We start from the raw sequence: 22,499 nt of genomic DNA, 5'->3' as shown, positions 1-22,499 counted from the left end.
GATTCATCGGTTACCGGTCGGTCTGTGTTGACGCGAATGTGTGCCAAACAGGATGTGGGCGTGTCCGTCGACACCATCGCCCCCACCGCCCCAAGTGAACCCCAGTGAAGTGGAGTGGAGTGCCAGATGTGTGAGATGCTGTGAGCCGTGATTGCGAGTGCAATGTGTCTTTTATAAATCAAGGGAAAATCACATTTTAAATTGCTGCGCATTAGAACGGATACAGATACAAAGGCAGGGCCAAAAGGAGGCTGCCAGGCAGGATCGAAAGTCAAACGGCGTCAAACGCTGATTGCTTCGTCGTCGTCGTTGTCGTTGCCGTTCTCGTCGTCGGTGTCGCCTCCGCCGTCTATCCACAAAACGTAAAAAATGAAAAAAGAATGACAAAGAACGTGAAGGATTTGACTGATGTGAATAGAGTGAGAGATGTGACCTAGCCCAATCCCTTCAAGCCTCGTCTCAGCCCATTCTCAGAGCCCCCCAGGCCACCCACTGATCAGGTGGCACGTGCCATTGTTTAGCCTCCACGTATTTCAATTTTATTATATTGATGAGCATATGATGTAATATGTGCAGATAAGCTGATTAAAGTCACCCGCTCCTCGAGACTCATCCACACACCTAGGTACCTCATAACTTGCAGAGCGTGTTCGCCCATAGATTTTAAAACTCATTAATGTGCAAAGACGCCAATCCTGTCAAGTCCTTGATGTCTTGGGGTGTTGTCATTAGACAAGAAGCAAGCTGGTAAGCTGGCAAGCTGGCAGCCTCGAAATAGACACAAAGACAGAAAAGCTGACAACGATACTCTAGAATCAATAAAGGTGTTGAAACAGGTGCAAGAAGTTGGCCAGGATATTGAATGGCAGTTCTAAAAAAGAATCATTCAACAAAAGCGAAAAAGGATTTCATGCTTGGCAACGCCAAGTAATTCAACAAAAATATCATATATCCTGTCAGGAAAAACGTTGATTAATTGAGAGGAATTCGGCAGAAGTAAAGTATCGGAGACTGTCGGCAATTTTACGGAGGATTTAGTTGTCGGGGGCGTGGAAAAAAATGTTATCAGAAATATTGAAAAATGAGAACTGTTTCACAGAAAAATCGGAAAATCTCTTAATAATACCATTTTAAATCTGTCACCAATTCATAATGGTAGAATGCTTTAGTTTAGAAGTATTTAAGACTTCGTTGCCATACAACTATTACAAGTAAAAGTAAACAAGCTTAATAGTTAATTACAGTTTCGATTTAGGCACCTAATTAGTCTTCTTCCAAAGTTAGCTCCGACTGTGTCTGTGAGTAATTTAAGAAAATCCACCAGACTAATGGACCGAGCTTCTCCCTCACAAAATAAATATCAATTTGCAGCTTAGCTTCCCTAATTACGCACCAGTCCACACCAGCAGACATCTTTCTAATCGCCCCAGATTAGAGTGCAATAATGCATTTGGTTTTCGATATTTTTTTGTGTTGGCTTTTGGGGACTTCGATTTGCCAGCTTAGAGCCGCATAAATCGAACGGCTGGCATTCATTTGGGCCATGCCAGTCGCTTCGACCTATTGGCCAACAAAAAATAACGAGCCAAAGCGCCCCATCCGGCAGCCATTAAAAATTTGCCAAACTCAGCACGGCAGTCAGCAGAAGTAGTGGAAGTCTAGCTAATGGAGAGTGGAAAAGCAAAAGAAATAGTGGAGGCTTTGGGGGCTTTGGAGGCTATGGGGCCTGTGGAGGCAATGGAGGCTATGCAATTCATTAATTTATTGACTTACAATCAAGCCAGCCAAAAACTTATGCCCAGAGGCAGAGCCAGATAAATATCCATTTATCACATAAATAGGATGCTAACAGCAGCGAATCCTCCTAGGTCGTTGGTAGTTGGTGGTTGTAGTTCGGTTATCCTCGGACCAAAGTTATATTTCCGCCTTTCTCTAGCCTGGCTGGCTGTTGCGGTTGGCTTTGCCAAATAAAGCACCAAATAAGTTAAAACATACGTTCTCCGGGCTGTGGTTTGACTTTGTGAAATAAGAGCAAAAAATCCCGCACTCCCAGACTACCGGCAAAAGCAAAGAAAGACAGTCACGTCCGTGTGCCCCACTTCCAGGGGTATGCAAATCCAGCCAGGAGGACTTCATAAAAGCAATGCAAATAATTAAATAAAAGAACACAGAACAGAACACTGAGAACCGAGAACATAGAACACGAAACAGCAAATATCAACCAGACAAAATGACATGCCGCTTGAGCTGGCGGAACTTGGATTAACTAGCTGCGCGAGAAGCAATACGTTGCAGAAGCAAAAGTAATTCCCAAGCCCGGGAGGAGACTCTGCCAAGGTGCGATATCCGACAGATTCCCACACCCAATAAAATGTCCTGGAGGGGGCGGGTACAGGAGCGCGGACAAGGACGAGGAAAGGGCCGAACACGCCAAGGAGGAGTCGGAGGCGCTGGCGCTGGTGGAGGCATCTTTGCCGGCAAGGCGGGCACTGCCAGCATACTGTTGGCATTTCTGGCAGCTGTCAGCTTTCGTGGCATGCGAGCGCGTAAGTGTAAACTTCTTTTACTTTGGTTGAAACGAGTATCCGGTATGCGATTCCGCACTCGAATTTCGCCTTGGATTCACAAATTTCATAATTTAGGCTAAGAAACGATTCAAAGTATTCTATTAAATTGTACACCAAGCTTTACAATATAAAGTTATTTAGTTTCAGGTTTTGGTTTATGATTATTTTCCCTGTACCTGTTAATAGTTCTTAAGTCATTCAATTATTTCAAATATTTCATTTCAAAATCATTTCACAGACGTTTGAATTTGTAATGAGGTATTTAAATAGCAAATATCATGGAGAATCAAGCATATCAACACATGCTTGTCTAGAATTTCAAATTTAAATAATTTAATGTATGTAGGTTTGGGAATGATATTGTAAAACCAAACTAAGTATTTAAACGATTTAATGAATAAATCACACCACACTGATTTAATAAAAAACCGAAACATAACCAGATTATAAATGAAATGAACAAAAAACTCAAACATGTTTCGGTTATAATGTAGCTATAGTTTTTATCATATCACTTGTAGCCAAGTCCAGTTAACCCTTTAACGAATCCCTAGCGGTGTTTCAATGGCCAACTGACCGCCGTAAGCCGGAAAAGTCAGCCAATCGCGTAACCAACTGCCCTGGCAATCTTTTGATCCCCTTGGCAAACGAGTGCGCAGGAAAATCGCTTCCAGGAACGCCCTGGAGACCTTGTGTTTACCATACCCTGCTGCGAGTCCTACATATCCTGAATCCTGTGTGCGCTGTATGTGAAATCCCAGCACCCCTGTCCAACTTTTTTGGCTACGTGTTGTGCTGCTAAGCTTTTGTTTTTACATGCATAGTTAATTCAATTTCGCACATTTCTGTGCAAGTGTCGAGTGAAGCGTTTGCCAAATTTAATTTACATGATGAGATTTGCTTGGCTGCATTGTCGTTGGCAACTCGTTGGCACGATTTTTATAAGCTTGTCGAGTTAATTTAATCGGGCACTGCAAATTTTCATTTAGTCGAGCATAAAGACGCCCCCAGCCCCCACCTTAGGCCAAATATGTTACATATGACACTCGGGCACCTGTCACACGAAAATGTTGGCATTTCAGTGCCAAAAACTCATTACGCATACGCAGCTCCAGCCCGACTTGATATTTGCCTTCGCTCCTGGAGTAGTTTATGAAAATACTTGGCATATTTTCTAGCTCCGCCTAATTGGAACGTGGTCCGGGCAACCGACTTTTGTTTCTGAAACTCGACTTGATTAAATTTCCTCCAGGAGTGCTCGGTTGTGGAAGACTGCGAGTGGTAGGTATGCCTGTTCAACAGGTCGGATGCGTGATGTGATTTTTCCCCTTCTTCGAGATTACAATCAATTCAAGTCTGCTCTACATATTGCTTTCATGAAGTTGCCTAATTGATAGTTGAAGGTATTGTCTGATTTTTCCCCGTAATACATAAGCTATTGGCTCTAAGCGAGGATTGAATAAATTATAGCAGACCGTTTCGTATTTTCCCCAAGAAATAAACTTTTGTTCGGCCTCTGGTGCTGAGACTGGAATTCATTTCGCTTTCATGCTAATCCTTCAGATATGTTTTGAGGCTCTTATTTATTTATGTGCTGTGTACCAGCTCTTCTGCAAATATTTGTTGACGAAACTTTGTCTTGCGGCTCTTTAAAGCCACTTAAAGTTCATTTGCAGCTCTTGCGGCTGAATAATTGCGAAATAATATTTATCATCTTGTTTTCTTGCTAATCTCTCGCCTGCTGCCGTCAGATCTAATCAATCTCAGTTGAACTGCCGGCAGTGCCAAGGCAATATCATTAACAACACGACACCCCCTTCCACTAGCAGGACACCCCACTCTGCAGTCCGCACTCATATGTGATATAATTAAATTGGGCACCAGCAAAAACGCGTAAAACCACAGACAGACTGGAAAAACAATGGCACCCAGTTCCATGCCAAATACGAAGACACTCAAATAACACTTAAGCCATCAATCAGCGCCCTGGCCAAGGTCAGAGCCAGGACCACGCCCAAGACCATGTCCATCTGCAGTCCGGCTCCGTTAATTACGCCAGGACAATGGACCGCATACAAAGCAGCAGCGAAACGGAACAGGAGTCAATTCTGGTGAAGGACCAAAGGGATTCAAGCCTGGACAAGGGGACTGGAGGACTGAAGGACACCCAACTATGTTTTATATAAGAGATACAAGTATTTACCATAGAATGGCTCCCAAGACAAATGGCGGTCAAATGTCACGTTTAATTTATTTATGGCCAAAACACATAAATGTTGGAGCAGCTACAAAAAGTCGGCGAAAACCAAAAGTGAGGGCGGTGGGCGTGGTAGCAGGGCACGAGGGCAGTGCTTTAATTAAATAACTGCTCTAAGTGGAGCCAAAGAGTTGGCGTCGCTAATACAGCCATTAGCCCAATTCGTCGAGAGGCCATAAATTTGCAGTTCCAGCCCAGGAATCGCCAAATAATTTCCGAACTCTGTACTGTATTACCCTGAATAAATTTCCACTTACTCACTTCGAAAGGAAGACGATGCTTGAGACTAATAAATGACTAGCAGACGTAATTAATTAACTTTGGATTGTCTCAATATCCTATCAGGATTCTCATATGCAGGCAATATGTCTATTTATAGCGTAAAAATTGTTTACGATTATAGGAATTAAAATTAATAAACTCCACTTCTTATTGAAGAACCCTCAAAGAACTTACTTTTAAAAATGCTTAGATAAGAGCCATTTGTGTAAGGACCTGTCTTGGTCCTATATAATTAATTCCCATGTTTATTTTGTCAATAAATAGGGCTCTTGGCCAAGTGGTGTAACTATTTGTCTCTTAATGGACACACACGCGGCTGTTTAAGCCACGTTTTCACATCACATCCGTAATGAGCAACCAGCATCCAGGCAAGGGCCTAACACCAACGCCTTTTGCCGGATGGTTATGTATTTGTTTATTCATGTGTGTAAATTATGGACAATAACAACAACAACAGTCACATCAATGCGAAAGACAACAATCGTCAATCAGGCGGCACGAAACCAAAAGCAAAGGCAAAAGCTGGAGCCAGAAAGGCAGGCAAAAATTGTAGCAGGGAGGATGGGAGCGCTTTAAATCGAAGCCAGTCGAGTGCTAAATGGGCGCGTCTACCTACCACGCCCCCTCCCCCAGCACACCGCCCATTCTAGGCCCACTTCACAGACCCCACACTACTGCCACTTTCCCACGCGCCCGCACTTAAGCCGTGTAATTGCTGTGTGCGAGAGCAAAATGCCGCAAAAAGTCGAAGTCGGCACACTGTCGTCGAATTGAGCGACACGACGCGTCGCCATTTGCACAACAAAGAAAAAAATAAGTCAGGACTCGGCAAACAAAAGGATCGATATGCGACAATCGAATGCCCTCGGGAATGCCTAGGGAATTCATTAACTTTTAACCTACTGCGTTGGCCACCTACTGCGATATTAACGAGCTTTATTTATTTAAAGGACCCTGATGTTTCATTAACTGGCTGTTTGTGTTTCTATAAAAGAAAACTCCTCATTTGTGGTGGAAATACAATTTCAATAAGGTTAAATAATTACGGTTTAGAAATATGCTAATTTTAATCACATGCATATTAATAATGCTTCTCTAAAATGTATAAACTATAGTAAGCTTTTAAAAGAGTTTTTGAACATGAATTGTTAAAGGTGTAGGTATATGATATATATAAAATATGTAGATGATATGTATGGTATGATCTTGCAGAATATACAAACCTCACTAGCCCTACCTTTAATTTTCTGACCATTTTCACAAAACATAGTACTACTGGCAGTGTAAAAAATGACCAATGCCGTTTATTTTGATCCACTATGGTTTGGCAGCATATTTACCGGACCACTGACTAATCAGTATACTGTCATCAATCCATCAAGGGCCTCAACCCTCGTCAGGAATCGTGGGTTATCTGGGATGCCAAGATCGTGGTCGAATCAATGTTACCACACGTGGCTAAAGGGTAACCATAACAAAACGTGCTACCATTGATAAAATGTGCGACGGCTGCTGATGTAGGTCGGGTATGTGAATGCCCCAACAGGAGGTGGGCATCGGTGGGGCAAGTGCAGGATCTGGAATTTATGATTCCATTTTTACTTTTCTTCTCCGTTTTTCCAAACAGCCTCCCGGTCATGTGAGGAGTTTCTTTTGGGAAATGCCAACTGTGCGGTGCAAGGGGAAATGCAAATGGCTGCGGCTGCTGAATTTCTCTCGCAACAATGAAAAATGTTTTAACGTGGCCGGAACCTGGCGGAGCTGGGCGTCATTGGCCTAAGCCATTCCTTAAACGGCCTGTCTAAAGTCCTGAAAAAACATACACTTTTAAAAATTTTATTTATAATAAGCTATTCAAATTCATTCTACTAAAAAACAAGAGTACATGTTTCGTACACGGAATTTAAATGTTTTAACCGCTTTAAATATTGTTTGAATTATTATCCATATCATCTGAATTTTCTGCAAACGTTGGCAAACATTCTGTCAGTGCAACTTATTCCTTTCATCCTTTGGGTGTGCGACATTACCATTTGAGCTGTTCGATTATGCATGTATGGAGTTTGTCGTGTTGATGGAGGATTCCTTCTACGGGAGGGGAATCTAATATTCACTGAATGCTGGGAGCCAATACATACATACATGACAAGTTATGCCCTCTAATTAATGCGCTTAAACATGCGAAAAGCATGCATGTACGTTTTCTGGCCGAAAGCTGCTGGGGTGGACATTTCCTTTCGGCTTAATTTCACGACATAAATACTGATTCCCAGCAACCGCCGACGCCAAAGGCCAAAGGGCTGGAATCTCACATGGACTCACTTTTTGTGGCCACATCATGGCCGGACGGACCAGCGTTTCATTTTTCAACTGTCAGACTACCCACAAAGCCAGTGACACTTTCTGGACTCCCTCGCCGGAAGAAGGGGTTATCTGGTGGCGCCTTGGGCGTGAATACATACATACATACATACATGGAAATTAAAATGACATTAGGTCAGGCGGGCGTAAAAAGCCATAGCTTTTTTTGGCTTTACTCTTTTTCATTTCACAAAGAAATTGGGTACAGAATTCTGTTTTATCTTTAACGAACACTGGCTCCGGGGCATCACTGAGGAACCTTTAAGCTTCATAATAAATCAAAGGCGATAAGCATCGGAATGAATTCTGAGAAGTGACAAGTAACAAAATTATAATTAGGCTTACATGTTTTTCTTACCAAAAAAAAAATAAAGCACATTTGTAGATCGGGAGTGTCATCCGAACTTTTAAGAACATCACTTAGAGATGTAAGATTTTATCGATAGATAATTCATCACTGATTTTTAAGCATTTTGCAATACTGCCATACTTTGGGAAGCTTGTGGATCCTATTCTTTTCGTGTTTGGAGGCTGTAGAAAACTTTTCGTTTATTTTTGCGAGGTTTATATTTTGTGTTATTTTTTAAAATATATCAAGTAAGTATTTTAACATTAAAAATTTTAAATATACAAATGTATGTACAACAAGTAAGAAACAAAAGATACCGCGTAAAAAAAAAATAACAAGTTATCCGATTTAACAGACAGCATGGCACCAAATCTACCAATTTGCGGAATTCCACCAGTTCCGGTGGGAATGAACGCTAGACAGCCAAATATCCCGGAATTGTACCGGACCCTAAAGGTGTGCCTTAAATATGTGGAGGATGGTTGCAACGCATTCTCACATGTGATCTGCTCCCTCGACGAGATTAACTTCATATTCCTTCTTCGCGACAACCGCCTGAGCGAGCCGGAGCTGGCCCGCCTTCTTCCGATGCTAGGTCAGCGATTGAAGCATCTGCGTATTCAGTTGGATGACATCGGGATCCTCGCCAACATCTGTCGGGCTTTCAGAGTTCGCTGCCTGGCCGGAGTGGAAAAATGCACTATTTTACCAGGACGAGAGGAGCGAAACAGGTCGGCGATCGTAATGCTGGGCAGGCTGGTTCCCTATGTCAAGACGCTTTTCGTCGGCGCTACCATCAATAGTCACTTCCCAATCCTGCGACACCTTGAGGCTGTTTATGTGGAAAAAATAGGCCAAGTTGGTCTCGATGACTTGTTCAGCAACTCGCCCGCGCTGGTTAAGTTTACTATGAAGCAAGGTTACCCGGACATTAATACAATTCGAAGGAGCCGGCGACTGATGAAGGTTATCCTGCCCCTGCAGCTGCGCTCGCCCCTGACCATTCATCATCTGAAAAATCTCACTGATATATCGATGGTGCGCCCGAGTATGTGGCCAGGAATGGACTGGCTGCCCACCGTGCTTGCCGTCATCCACGCCAAGCGCTACCAGCTTACTCGTCTCACCTTTGACGGCTCCTGGCTGGTATGCCCCCTAGATTTTTCGCGGCTCCGACTGCTCAATTGCACTGCGCTGGTTGAGGTCCGATTCAGCAACTGTATGCTCAAGGATGTGATCGTGCCAGCCTTGCCTCTCTGCTGCAAGACCATCATCTTACGCGGCTGCACCGTGCGCAGATTAAATTCGCTCCTTAAGTTTAATCCCCTGGTACGCGATTTGCAGATTATCAATACCCAGGTGCAGTGGAATGTCCCTGTCCTGAAACGCCTCCTTACAATGAGGAAGTACCAGCCATCGAAGGAACCACTCAAAGTCACGTTTTGTCAGTCTGCGAAGCTGCGATCGGAGTACAAGAAGTGGAAGAAAGAGGACCTGGTCGAAGCCAAGCCGTTTCTTCAAGTAAAGGAGATTCAGCCCTACCAGGTGCAGCCCTGGGAGAATGAGATCGGCATGATCTCCATGACTTTTGGCATGCCTGTAAATTATGTTCCCGAAATTCCAATTCTGGTGGAGGGTGATCCCACTGCTGCAGAAATAGTTCGCGATCTAAACTTTGAGTCATAAGTTTTTTTTCCAAACAATTTGGTTTTAATTATTTTAAAAATTCTTACATTTTTCTAATCATTTATAAACAATTATTGTTTATTTTTTTTTTGTATTTTGGATAAATTTATACAATAAATATGATGAGAAAAATAAGAAGCTTTTATTAAATATTTTGAAAATAAACCAAACAAAATCTTATTATGTTACTTGGTAACTTTAAAATTAAATGAAAAAGTTTTAAATTAAAATACCTACCATCTTATCCAATTTTTCGAAATTAACACCATACTTAAACTCATAAATTAACAAAAAAAAGAGAAGCATGCTCTACACCTTGACTCGACAGATGCTTTCATGTTCCTCAAGAGGCTCCCTACATATAAAACAAATCAAATCTAACCCTGAAAAGCTTTTGGCATCTGGTCCTTAATTTAGGATCGCCATTTTTCCAGTTGGGTAAATTTCTGTTTATCAGAGAGAACATAAATAACGAAAAAGTTGCCAAAAACAACAAGAGGGAATGAAATTTATGTGTACCGCATGTAATTAATAATAAAAGAAATCGCGCAAACAAATTAAATGGTTCAGTGTGTGTTTAACTTGCCTGTTAGCTTGTCCAGAACGGCGCTTAATTAGGCCAACTCCGACCACCTACCCATATGGTTGCCATGCCTCCTCATGCCGCTTATGCCCAACCGTTTTCCCCGAACTTTATGTTTGAGCCAACTTAATGGGGTCCTGCACGGCCAGCACAGCTCCGGCTAATCGGGTTAACCCAATCCCAAAAGCAATGCTAAACAGGTGTAATTGGGTGTTACCTATGCTGGTCAGTGGATGGGAGACGGAGCTGGTGGAATTGCGAAGGCGGAAAGCAAAGATCGTAAATTCAGTTAACCGGGGATTGAGTGGCAGGAGGGATTAACTACATGGATCTTTAAGTAAAAATGTTTGTTATTTTGGTGAAAAGGAAAAGATTCCTTATAAATGTTCGTTAAATATGTAACTCCATTTTGGTTTTTATAATTTGTTAAAGTGCATAAAAATATCTATCATATATGTAAATTTTATTTAAATAATTTCCACAACTTTGAGATAGAGAAAATATATAATAAAATTAAACAAAATTGTTATAAACGCTCAAACATAATCCCTGAAATTTTAAGCCCTGAACATTTGGTTTTAATTCCTACAATGTCGGAATGGATGTTCAGTTTCCAAACGATATAATCCATGCATCATCTCATGGCGGCAGTCCGATTAGAGCCGAACCCCCTCGGACTGGGTTTGGCCTTTTTCAACTTTGCACTCGAATGAATACGAAATTCACGCGAAATTCCATGACAGTACCCACGACAAAGATAAAGTTTCAGCCGTGCCGTCCCATGCCGAAAATCCCCCGACTTGAATTATTATGTTATTGTGCTGCTTTCGGGTTGGGGATCGGGGGAACGGGGCTGTGTCCGTGCTCCATGGATGCCCAAACTTTGCGCCAATCATTGCTCAACCATTTGAGTAGAAATTTTAAATTTATTGCGCTGCCAATGCGACAGCAAACAATAGCATTAACAAAGTAATAATTCAAGACTTTAAATGATTTCAATTATAGCATTTGGCCAAATGTGTGACGAGTGCCGGAAGGGCAAGGGCGAGGACGAGGTCTGGCCACTGCCACAGGCTCTGGCCATGGCTGAAACCCAAAACCAAAATCAGTTTATGTGGTTAAATGAACAGTTACACTAATTACCGCACAACAAAACTATTGTAGCTCTCGTGTGGTCGTTGTTGTTCTTGCCGTTTGTTTGTTGTGCAGTTAGTTGTTTCTGGTTTTTGCTTTTATAAACTTTGTGTGCAAATAGTTTTTAATTACACAGATATGGTGGCAGCATATAAAACAATAGCAAATCTAACGAGAAACACAAGTCTAAAGTAATTGGAATCCCATGGCACTGGAAGCCATGAAATCCTTGATGCTCAGCAGAGGATAACTTTTGGCAAGAGTGAATTTTAACAATCATTCGAAAGCTACAAATTCAAATGCACATCTTGGACATTATTCGATTTTTCGTTAAGTTTTCTGGGGCACTCTCTTCAAGAATGAAGAAAAACTTTGACAATACTGCCCTCAGCGAAGGCCATATCTTTTCCAATAGTTATCCGATTCCCAAACGGAATACCTTAAACGATTCGTGGATAGATTCTCCATCAATCTGAATCAAAACCTGTGAACAACATATTTTTTAAATTTTTCGTCAATTTTTCTGGGGCACTCCCTTTAAGAATGGGGAAAATGCATGGAGCGACAATACTAACCCCAGCGAAGCAAATATCTTTGCCAATAGTTGTCCGATTCCCAAACGGAATACCTTAAACGATTTGTGGATAGATTCTCCATCAATCTGCATCAAAATCTGTAAACAAAATATTTTTTAGATTTTTCGTTAATTTTTCTAGGGGACTCCCTTCTAGAATGGGGAAAATGCAAGGATCGACAATACTAACCCCAGCGAAAGGCATATCTTTGCCAATAGTTGTCCGATTCCAAAACGGAATACCTTAAACGATTTGTGGATAGATTCTCCATCAATCTGCATCAAAATCTATGAACAAAATATTTTTTAGATTTTTCGTCAATTTTTCTGGGGCACTTCCTTCCAGAATAGGGAAAATGCAAGGACCGACAATACTAACCCCAGCGAAGCAAATATCTTTGCCAATAGTTGTCCGATTCTCAAACGGAATACCTTAAACGATTCGTGGATAGATTCTCCATCAATCTGCATCAAAACCTGTGAACAAAATATTTTTTAGATTTTTCGTCAATTTTTCTGGGGCACTCCCTTCCAGAATGGGGAAAATGGAATACCAAGAACCGACAATACTAACCCCAGCGAAGCGCATATCTTTGCCAATAGTTGTCCGATTCCCAAACGGAATACCTTAAACGATTTGTGGATAGATTCTCCATCAATCTGCATCAAAATCTGTAAACAAAATATTTTTTAGATTTTTCGTTAATTTTTCTAGGGGACTCCCTTCTAGAATGGGGAAAATGCAAGGATCGACAATACTAACCCCAGCGAAAGGCATATCTTTGCCAATAGTTGTCCGATTCCAAAACGGAATACCTTAAACGATTTGTGGATAGATTCTCCATCAATCTGCATCAAAATCTATGAACAAAATATTTTTTAGATTTTTCGTCAATTTTTCTGGGGCACTTCCTTCCAGAATAGGGAAAATGCAAGGACCGACAATACTAACCCCAGCGAAGCAAATATCTTTGCCAATAGTTGTCCGATTCTCAAACGGAATACCTTAAACGATTCGTGGATAGATTCTCCATCAATCTGCATCAAAACCTGTGAACAAAATATTTTTTAGATTTTTCGTCAATTTTTCTGGGGCACTCCCTTCAAGAATGGCGAAAATGCATGGATCGACAATACTACCCCCCGCGAAGTCCATATCTTTGCCAATAGTTGTCCGATTCCCAAACGGAATACCTTAAACGATTCGTGGATAGATTCTCCATCAATCTGCATCAAAACCTGTGAACAAAATATTTTTTAGATTTTTCGTCAATTTTTCTGGGGCACTCCCTTCAAGAATGGCGAAAATGCATGGATCGACAATACTACCCCCAGCGAAGGCCATATCTTTGACAATAGTTGTCCGATTCCCAAACGGAATACCTTAAACGATTTGTCGATAGATTCTCCATCAATCTGCATCAAAACCTGTGGACAAAATATTTTTTAGATTTTTCGTCAATTTTTCTGGGGCCCTTCCAGAATGGGGAAAATGCATGGATCGACAATACTAACCCCAGCGAAAGGCATATCTTTGCCAATAGTGGTCCGATTCCAAAACGGAATACCTTTAACGATTTACCTTTTTAACGATTTGTGGATATATTCTCCATCAATCTGCATCAAAACCTGTGAACAAAATATTTTTTAGATTTTTCGACAATTTTTCTGGGGCACTCCAAGAATGGGGAAAATGCTTGAATGGGGAAATGGTTTGATTTTGCATCATTTACACTAAAATCCTCATACATTTAATATTTTTAAAGATTTACAGATTAAATTACAGAACCGTGACATCCTTTTATAGTCCTAAATGCAATAAATAAATTCGTTTGGCATTCTTTGCGAGAAGTGAGAACTATACATCTTTAATCGGATTGCAACTACAGACAAAAATGATTTATTCAGTGTTTCATTGTGCGGAATGTTGAAAGTTTAGGTAATTTAAAGTCTGGCAGAACAGCTACTTAGTCGAAAGAAGTGCCCGCAGCAATACGAAGCGAGGAAAGTGGGAAACTATTTCTGAGAATGGTTCTCAAGCGAGAAATTTAATAAAAATGTAAACTTAAGCGGAAACCCTGCTGCTGAGCTGACCTCCTTCTCTGAACTTCCGTTCTCACTTTATGTTCTCCCTCTGTGTGAGCATTTGGCATAATATTATTTACATAATAAATACTTAGTTGTTATTTGTTGTGCTGCGCGTAAATTTGCCGCCCGAGGCGAGACAGCAGAACAGGCGGAAGGCGCCCCTAAAAGTAGGCACTTCCATAACTAGATGGGTGGAGTGGGTTGTAGTGGGAGGTGATAGCAGCGAGAAATAGGAGGCGGGGTGCATGTCCTTTGGCCACACTGAATGTATAATGTGGGCGGCATGATGACTCTGTACTTTCAGGCCCATCTGCGGGATTTTATGCTCTAATAAAATTGCAATGTGGCCGCGAGCTTAGGACTTGATTGGATCAGGATAAGAAATAAGAAACAGTGGCCACTTTTCTCATTACATCCAGATACAGTCAATGAGATACAGTAATTTATCGTAGAGTAACGCAGTCATAATTAATATTATTTATCTTAATAATCCTTCAGTCTCCAAAACCTTATCATAATTTAATTATAATTTTCCTCACTGTCATGTATTATTATATAATTCTACAATTATTGGTATTTTAAGGGCTTGAAATTCACAACAAAGCTGCAGAAATCACCGATTATTTAACGCTTAAACGGATTTCATTTCTAAAGCTAAAACCTATTTTATTTGCATTTAAATCATATACGTTTATTTCTTTGTAACAATTAATGGTGTGGAATTTTTTAATTGGGTTTATCTTTGCTAGAAATTGTTTCAAAATTAGTTACTGTACAGTTTACTAATAATTGAACCATTTGGATTTTAAGTTTGAAAAACTGTGGCAGAGCCAACTGTAGAATAAAGATGGTCCGACTACCACTGCTTTTTGTACCGCTCGAGGGATACATCGCCGGGACCCAAGACAACAACCATGAGCAGGCCCCCCACCACAGACAGAGTGTGGAAGCAATTGTATTTCAGCAGGTCCCTCGAGTCGCCGTCGGCGAACCACCAGGCGTTGGTGCACACATTCCACCCAGTCAGCATCAGGGAGAGCCACAATGCAGCCGAGCGGGTGCGATATCCCATCACGACAAACGCCATCAGGATCAGGCCGAATGAATTCAGGACAATGGAGACGACGGTGAAGTATTGCTGGAACAGGGTCAGATACATGAGCGCCAACAGAATGCGGCCAGTGAGTTGCATCAGTTGCTGGGACCTCCGGTTAACCAAAAGCGGGACTCCGGCTCTTGCTGCGTATATCCTGTAGCAGGAGGCCTGCTTTTCCTCTACATGCAGCAGCAGTAGTCCTCCCAGCAGCGCGAAATTCCTCAAAATCAGATGGAGATCTAATGGCACCGCATAAACATGGGCCTGGATCAGAGTTAATTATAGTTAATGCGCCCTCTTGGGTGGGGTGTGGCAAGTAAATGTGCGCTTACCTGCAGAAGGACGATGCCGGCCAGGAGGGTAACCGCAAAATTAATAAACAGATGCAACCACACCAGCACACAGCCGACCAGCTGGCCCACCAGAAGATACAAGGCAAGAGCCATGGCCAGGTCGCCGGAGCATTTAAGTTGGTCTTGCAGGAAGTTAACATGCACCATCCACTGAAAAAACAAGCGCAAGGCATCCTCGAAGAAAGTGGCCACGAGGCAGAAGCGAGCCACCGCGGGCAGAGAAGGGCGGCACCGGCGGATGACCTCCTCGCCCAGGTCCTCCACCCGACGGAGCCATTGGGTCACCATGTCTGGAGCTTGTGGCCAGGAGCAAAGCGATTTCTCTCTACGGGCGTGTCAGTTGCGGCGGCAGTAACAAACAGCGACTGCCACTCTGAGTAATCGTTCCGGTCTGTTCCGGGTCTGTGGCACATCTTGAAAAGATTGCTACGTTACAGCGGCGCTTTCCGGGCACAGCTGTCGTTTTTAAATGGAAAATATTTCATTTCATATTTAATTTTCAGCTCAGCATACAAGGATACATTTCTTCAGCTATTACATCCTTACAAAAAACCATTAAGGTTAAAACCACCATAAAACCAAAAACCCGCTAGAGAAAATGTGCTCCAGTTTCTATTTATAATATTCTTCATCTCTCTCATAATCATCAAATGAATATTATTTTTTATAATTCCACTTTGGTAATTACCAATTGAACGCCAATAACAGATGGTTTGACAAATAATAATTCCCACAAAATTATCCTTCAGTTTGGGAGAAATTGGCAAAAACAAAACAAACCGCTTGAAACGAAATACAATCGAACCAAGCGCCCTAGGCCAATATATTTGCATTTTCCATGATGAATTGCCATTTGCTATGGGAGAATACATATATGAATGTAGATGTATTCTAAAATATTTCGCAATTTGTCAATTAATTTGCAAAAAGCTGCACCGTTTTGTGGGGCAGATAAACAAACTATTTTAATGCAAAATAGTATCCCCTTTGATGGGCCATGAAACCAACCAAGAATGTGAAATAACTCAGCAATATAAAATACTTTTATTTTATTTTTAATATTTGTTTCCATAAATAAACCCTTACAACACTATTAAATAGGTCTGTTAATGTTGGTAATACCAAAGATTATACAGTACATAGATGGGACATCTCATACAAAGAAAAATTTTCTATGGCGGGTTCCAGCCGTGGAACCCGCTGGAACGAGCGGGTTCCATTGCGCGACAAGTTAAGTTTGAGAAATTTTTCGCGAGACAACGAATGAGGAATAGCCGAGTGGTAGAGTGCTTGGCTGGTGTGCAAAGTAAAATGAGTTCAAACCAGGCTCGGGACATCTATTTTTTTTTAATTTTAAATCTATTTATATTATTGTTTTATTATTTTAATGTGTTTTCCTAAATTTATTATCCAATAAAAAAAAAATACAAAATTGTAAAATCACCTTAACATCGTCTCAGTTCGTAGTGGAACCCGCTGTAAAAATGTCTATAAGTGCGGGTTCTACGGCATTTTGGCAGGCCGCGTCGTGGAACCCGCTCTCAAATGTTTTCATTTTTTCCGTCGTGGAACCCGCTGTATAATGAAAACATTTGAGAGCGGGTTCCACGACAAACGCCTGCCAGATGAGATAGGGAGAGAGAGAATTCTATTTTTAGATCGTAACATCTTTGGAACGATGAAAGTTTGAAACGTTGTAATCGAACCAATGTAAGAGTAAAGAGATCAGAAATATCTTTTACTATCCTTACTCGTCAACTCTGTTTTTGGTATAGATTCTAGCGCCTCCTTTAACACCAATTTTAAGTATCATAAAATCGACTTCGAGGGTAGCCTAGATGGATAGTGCGCGATCCTTATTCATGGGGTCCTGGGTTCGACTTCATTAGCGGGCGGTTGTTTCGATTTTGATAAAGTTTTAGTTTTATGATTCTTTTAATATTTACTTTTATTTTTTTATTTTTTTTTTTTTACTTTTAATTTTTACGGTATTATTATTATTTTTAATTGCATTCTATAAAAATTAAAGTAAAAATAAGTGACGGACGTGTCGGATGACAAAATGCCGGAAGGACTCCCTTGAAATTTTATTATCCGGACATAATGAAGAACAAAACAATTTTACAATTGTAAAATTAAAGAAAAATATAATTAAGGAAAAATAATAATTATAAAAGAACGAAAAAGTTCAAAGTCCTTACGAGGATTTGAACACAGAAAAATTACACATAGAGTAACTACTCTATGCATTACGCTACCATCCTGTCTCGATCTGCGGCGATCAAAAATACTATTTGTTTTACCAACTACCACATCGGCGCATCGAAAACAGAAACAAGAAATTGAAATTGAAATTTGGAAGCCAAAACCTTTTTACGCCGTCGTGCGAGCAGTCACACATACACACATAGGTTCACATTTTTGTTGACGGGTACATGTAAAGAGTTCTAAAAATAGAATCGTATGCATGTGCGTTCCCCCCTCACCAACAAGCTCGACGCAAAAAGTTGACCATTTTGGGCCCTGATGTCCCATCTATGTACTTTATAATCTTTGGTAATACTCTGGAGTAGTTTTGACAGCTTTGGCTCTGCTTGTCATTGTTGCAAAGTCTTAAATCAGTGTTTGTGCGGGAACATCCTCGAGTAGATCCACATACTGATGTCCTCCGTTTCATTCTTGACCTATTTTGCAGCGCTGGCCGCCTATGCAGCACCGATGGGTGAAAACGCATCGCTAATTACGCCACCAACGACGAGGACAACCACAACGCCGCTGGCGACGGGATCACACAGTGTCCTCTTGATGGGAACTGGCAACAGTTTTCAACAGGGGGAGGAGACAACCGTAATGGGGGAGTCCTGGAGTGAAAGACCCGATACGGCGACACTGACAAAGGGATTCTCGATTCCTACCTATTTGCCACCTTTTCCGGACTTCATTCCCGCCGATTTGCCGCACCTGCAGCGGAACGCACCTGCCAGTCCAAGTCCGGCGGATGCCAGTCCCAAGCAGACTAACGAGCAGCAATTCCAAACCCAATCGCCATCCCAGTCGCAGCCCAGATTACACGCCTACGACAGCGAACAAAAGAAGCTGCAGCTGCGACGCGAAAAGGAGCTGGCCAAGGAGCGGGAGTTGCTGCCACGGCGCCTCCTCAGCCTGCCCCCGCTGAATGCCACCGTCCAAGCTGGCCAGCATGCCTATCTGCCCTGCAAGGTAAGCGAAGTCCTGGCCATGAGGACAGGACAATGGAGAGCCATCCAGTTGTGGGACGTAATTGAAGCTTTCTAGCTATCCGACACTGTAAACAAGTTTGCAACTCTATAGCGAATTTACTCTTGAGTGGTCCTTTAGAGAAAAATTAGATCCCTTGATTCCTGATTCCATTCATCCTAATTCTGTGGCCTTTCTGCCAGTGCATCTAACCATATGCCTTCCGTTATCGTTCCTGCAGCTCAACCAGCACTCGGGCAAGCCCCTCTCATGGGTGCGTTTGCGGGATGAACATATCATTGCGGTGGATCACACAACCTTCATCAACGACGCCCGCTTCTCGTCCCTGCTCCAATCAGCGGCAACGGCAACATCGGCGACCACCGCAGTCGGAGCTCCACCTCCGAGTCAACGCGTCACCGCGGAGGCCCCTGCCCACTTGAATGGCTCCAGCCACGACGTCATGGCTGGGGAGCGGGGCAACGGCAGTAGCCTGAGCTGGACACTGCAAATCAAGTACGTGAAGCTGGATGACGCCGGATGGTACGAGTGCCAATTGGCAACTGAGCCCAAAATGAGCGCCAAGGTGCAACTGTTTGTGATAAGTAAGTGAACCTACAAATAACAGGCAAATTGGCCAAGTCGAGGAGGTCCCTATTTCAAGTATTTATTACTTGATTTATTTTAAATTCTTATATAAACTTTGAATCATGATAGTTCAATTCAAAAGTCGGTTAATCCTTGTGTTCCTCTCTCCAAGAACCATGGTTCCCTCTCCAATTTATATTTCAAAGTTATATTTCAACCCATACTGGATTATCGGTTATGCAAATTATAATCCCTCATTTCTTCCATTATCGAAAAGCACCACGTACCGAGCTAATTGGGGATCGACAGCGCTTTGTGAAGGCTGGGAGCAAAGTAGAGATGCACTGCATCGTGCGTGGCACCCTGGAGGCGCCCAAGTACATATTCTGGTATCGGGGCGACCAACAGGTGACTGCCAAAAACGAGGCCAGTGGGTCCCAGAACGGATGGTATACGCAAATCGATAGAAATATCTTCGGCAGCACTGAGCATAACAGGAATACGGTGAGGCGGACGAAGTTATGAAAGAAATTTTTATATTAAAATTGAGTTTGCAGATTGGTTCTCTGGTTATTCCTCTGGTGCGGAAAATACACTCCGGCAATTATACGTGTGAGCCGGAGAACAGTGCGGCCGTGTCCATGCAACTGCATGTCCTGAGCGGTAAGAACTATCCTTTTAATGACTTTAAATTCATTCTTATTTTAATATATTTCTTCAAATAATAGGGGAGTACTCCGCCTCGGCCATCAAGTCAACAGCGGCTGGCCTCTTCAGACTCGGACACGGATACAGAAGCCTCCACCAGTGGCTTATCTTCCTACTGGTGGCTTTGAACAAGACATGAGGGGTAGTCCCAATAAGCGTTTGAAGGAAATCACTGAAATAACAATCCGACGGGGTGTTTTGTCTAAGACATTAGTTTAATTTTTAGGTAAAAATAGCACACGAAGCTCTCACAACACATGGACATGTTTATTCCGCTGACACTTTTTAAAGTCTAAGCTCAACTTTCCGAATATTAATGAAGATTTTTCTACAGATTCTAGACATAATTAATATGTTTTCCTTTTGCATAAGATTAGGTCTAGTGTACTAAGCATTAAGCTAAGCATCTGATTCCGAGTAACGAAAATTAATTTGTTATTTGCGTAAATAAAGCCTAAGGCGTCTTAAGTAATCTGGAGTATGATTTGGCTTGAAATTAATTCCAGACTGGGCTTCAATGCAAATTTCATCTTTAATGTTTGAGGACCAAAATCAATTTCAAATTCACTTTGTGTTTGTAGGAGATAAGGCTGTATCGCCCTATAATGGTCGCCAAATTACTAACACCTTGGGTCATTAGCTCCATAATTTGCATGAGCCCCCTACTGTGCCAGCTTAGAGAAATCAGCTTCAGCGGCTCCAAGTTCTGGCCTAATGCTCTTAGCCATCGTAAAGTCCAACTGTAGCATCTTAACCCCAATCCGCAGTTATTTAAATAAAAGCGAAGGCATCTCCAGCCCGGCTCTCATCTCGTCGAGCAAATTATCAGTATATTTTAAAATGCAAATAAAGAAACCTGTCATATTTTGCGGATTTCTGTGGAGGATAGCTGCCGCTAAGCCAGCCAGGATTCGAATAAAAAATGCAAAAACCACCAAGAAAGGGAAAAACTACAATTGCTGACTCCTTTGTCCTGGCCATTGTGTTTCTCCGGCCGAAAGGCATTGTTTTATGGCCTGGCCAACTATAATTTTGTGCGATTTTTTGATTGCCCCCGCACTTTACGCTGCTCATTTATCAAGCCGAGAGCCGGACCGTGAGCCATAGCAACCGGCGTGGCCAAGATGTGGTAAAAGTTTTATGGCCAAGTTTGAATTTCCTTTCGCATCTTGGCGGCACACCTTGGTCCGACTTTCCCACAACTTTCTCCGGTGGCCACTCAACAGACAATTTACAACTGGACAGCTGGCGTGCGATGGAGATAGAGAGCGGGCTCCGGCGTGGGTGGGTGGTGGAGAAAGGACCACCGACCGGGCTAATCACTTTTTGATTTATTTCCCATAGCCGCGTCCTGAAACTTTTGCCCACAGTTCATATTTTTCTTTTCGCTCTGCGGCTTTTCCGCAGTTTTCCCTGTTGCTTTTGCGTTTGCCTTTGCGGTCTGCTGTTGTCGTTTCCACCGGCGGGATACTGCAGGATATTGACAGCGTACGGCGGGGGATTAGCCTTCGAGAATATTGAAAAATTCCGCGACCACGGCCTGCAATCCGAATGCCTTGCAGGCAACTGTCAACAATTTCTTAAAGTTTGTGCCGACCGCTCCGCCAACTGATTATGGCCGAATCCCCCCCATCCCAATGTGGGGGCTGTGGGCATATCAAAGAGATTGGCGCATTTTAATAATTTACATGGCAAACTGCTGAAAAATACATTTGGCTCGCGCATGCGATACCGAAAGACATTCCACGCGACAGCGCTTTAAGGACACCCACGCCTCTATATCGGCAATTTACCTTGCCACCAGGAGGGTCCTGCCGCAGGCTACCGGCTCCCCACCCCCGAGTCCTGCATCCCGACTCCCGGCTCTCTGGTGCCAACGATTCTTGTTTGCAGAAATTGGTTAAAGTTCACCGCTTGACTTTTAAATTATGTTGTGGGCGTCTGCCGGTTAGGAGGCAATAACTTGGCCTGCAACTTTCCGGCCGCGATTCCTTTAAAGAAAATCCGTGCAAAGGTGGCAGGAAACCAGCATCCAAGGCTTGGCGACATCAAGAGCAACAGATTTCCATCATGAAACTCTGAAGGGAGTTGGGCAATATAATCCAGATTAAAAGAGCTTTAGTTACATCGCCTCTAGTTAGTTTGATAAGCCAACTAATCATACATCAAAATTATTTTGAAAAACTAATAAATATTAAAAACAAAATACTTCAAAAAATACTCAATAACTTTTCGTTGGCTTAGTCTCGGCATGTCATCTCAGTCAGTTCCACTCAACTAATTGGCTCAGATATTTGCTCTTTGAAAGAGTTTCAAAAAGTTATTTTGCCAGACGACCCACCTCAGTTGCGATCATAAATTACACAGGAATTCTTTAACAAAGTTATATTTCGAATTTGACTTAGTTTCCTTTAAATATTTATGGAAGCCATCAAAGCTACAGGGAATCGTGTAGGTAAATTTGTACATTAAAATGAAATTTAAAAAAACGTTGTAAAGAACACAGTTTTGAGCTCATAAAAATATATTTTCTAATTCAGATATGAAAGGTAAGGAAGAATAAAGTAAATGTACACTAAATAGTATAAAAATTATAATAATTTTGATTTAATTATAAAAACAAAACAACTCTTTAAAATTGAAAGATTAAATATTAA

At 42.0% G+C, this 22,499-nt stretch overlaps 3 protein-coding genes and 1 long non-coding RNA gene across 6 annotated transcripts; 2 read left to right on the top strand and 2 right to left on the bottom strand.

The window, feature by feature from the left end:
* Positions 1-6,405: 6,405 nt before the first annotated feature.
* On the bottom strand, positions 6,406-7,786 carry LOC138926721 (uncharacterized). Of its 2 annotated transcripts, none has more exons than XR_011443336.1 (3): positions 7,249-7,786; positions 7,003-7,194; positions 6,406-6,930 (listed from the first exon to the last, which is right to left on the bottom strand). It is a non-coding gene; the product is annotated as an uncharacterized lncRNA (long non-coding RNA). The 2 variants fall into 2 exon arrangements; XR_011443337.1 differs by having other exon boundaries at positions 6,406-6,915; positions 7,249-7,785.
* A 45-nt stretch (positions 7,787-7,831) lies between these two features.
* On the top strand, positions 7,832-9,552 carry LOC108121625 (uncharacterized). The gene is made up of 2 exons (XM_017235871.3): positions 7,832-8,064; positions 8,172-9,552. Exon 2 carries the CDS (start codon positions 8,177-8,179, stop codon positions 9,500-9,502), a length of 1,326 nt encoding a protein of 441 aa, XP_017091360.2. The 5' UTR covers positions 7,832-8,064; positions 8,172-8,176; the 3' UTR covers positions 9,503-9,552.
* A 5,031-nt stretch (positions 9,553-14,583) lies between these two features.
* LOC108121626 (surfeit locus protein 4 homolog) lies at positions 14,584-15,747 on the bottom strand. Its single transcript, XM_017235872.3, has 2 exons — positions 15,310-15,747; positions 14,584-15,241 (listed from the first exon to the last, which is right to left on the bottom strand). Exons 1-2 carry the CDS (start codon positions 15,616-15,618, stop codon positions 14,738-14,740), a joined length of 813 nt encoding a protein of 270 aa, XP_017091361.2. The 5' UTR covers positions 15,619-15,747; the 3' UTR covers positions 14,584-14,737.
* Positions 15,748-16,415: 668 nt separating this feature from the next.
* On the top strand, positions 16,416-20,310 carry dpr16 (defective proboscis extension response 16). Of its 2 annotated transcripts, XM_070281867.1 has the most exons (6): positions 16,416-16,431; positions 18,026-18,549; positions 18,788-19,151; positions 19,412-19,638; positions 19,692-19,797; positions 19,863-20,310. In XM_070281867.1, the coding sequence occupies exons 2-6, from the start codon at positions 18,049-18,051 to the stop codon at positions 19,979-19,981; spliced, it is 1,317 nt and encodes a 438-aa protein (XP_070137968.1). In that variant the 5' UTR covers positions 16,416-16,431; positions 18,026-18,048; the 3' UTR covers positions 19,982-20,310. The 2 variants fall into 2 exon arrangements, with proteins under 2 accessions (XP_070137968.1, XP_043067608.2); XM_043211673.2 differs by lacking the exon at positions 16,416-16,431 and having other exon boundaries at positions 17,907-18,549.
* The last annotated feature ends 2,189 nt before the right edge of the window (positions 20,311-22,499 follow it).

This window comes from Drosophila bipectinata, chromosome 3R, assembly GCF_030179905.1.
Source record: "Drosophila bipectinata strain 14024-0381.07 chromosome 3R, DbipHiC1v2, whole genome shotgun sequence".
In the NCBI taxonomy this organism is placed as follows: domain Eukaryota; kingdom Metazoa; phylum Arthropoda; class Insecta; order Diptera; family Drosophilidae; genus Drosophila; species Drosophila bipectinata.
Note: the sequence above shows the minus strand (reverse complement) of the source record. Positions and strands in the feature narration are given on the sequence as shown.

Bases quoted from the DNA above. Each gene is read 5' to 3' on its own strand.
- LOC108121626 (XM_017235872.3), bottom strand. From the start codon at position 15,618: ATGGTGACCCAATGGCTCCGTCGGGTGGAGGACCTGGGCGAGGAGGTC. The intron at 15,242-15,309 runs GTAAGCGCACAT...ACTCTGATCCAG, and splicing joins CCGGCATCGTCCTTCTGCAG to GCCCATGTTTATGCGGTGCC.
- LOC108121625 (XM_017235871.3), top strand. From the start codon at position 8,177: ATGGCACCAAATCTACCAATTTGCGGAATTCCACCAGTTCCGGTGGGA.
- dpr16 (XM_043211673.2), top strand. From the start codon at position 17,992: ATGTCCTCCGTTTCATTCTTGACCTATTTTGCAGCGCTGGCCGCCTAT. The intron at 19,152-19,411 runs GTAAGTGAACCT...ATTATCGAAAAG, and splicing joins GGTGCAACTGTTTGTGATAA to CACCACGTACCGAGCTAATT. The intron at 19,639-19,691 runs GTGAGGCGGACG...TTGAGTTTGCAG, and splicing joins CTGAGCATAACAGGAATACG to ATTGGTTCTCTGGTTATTCC.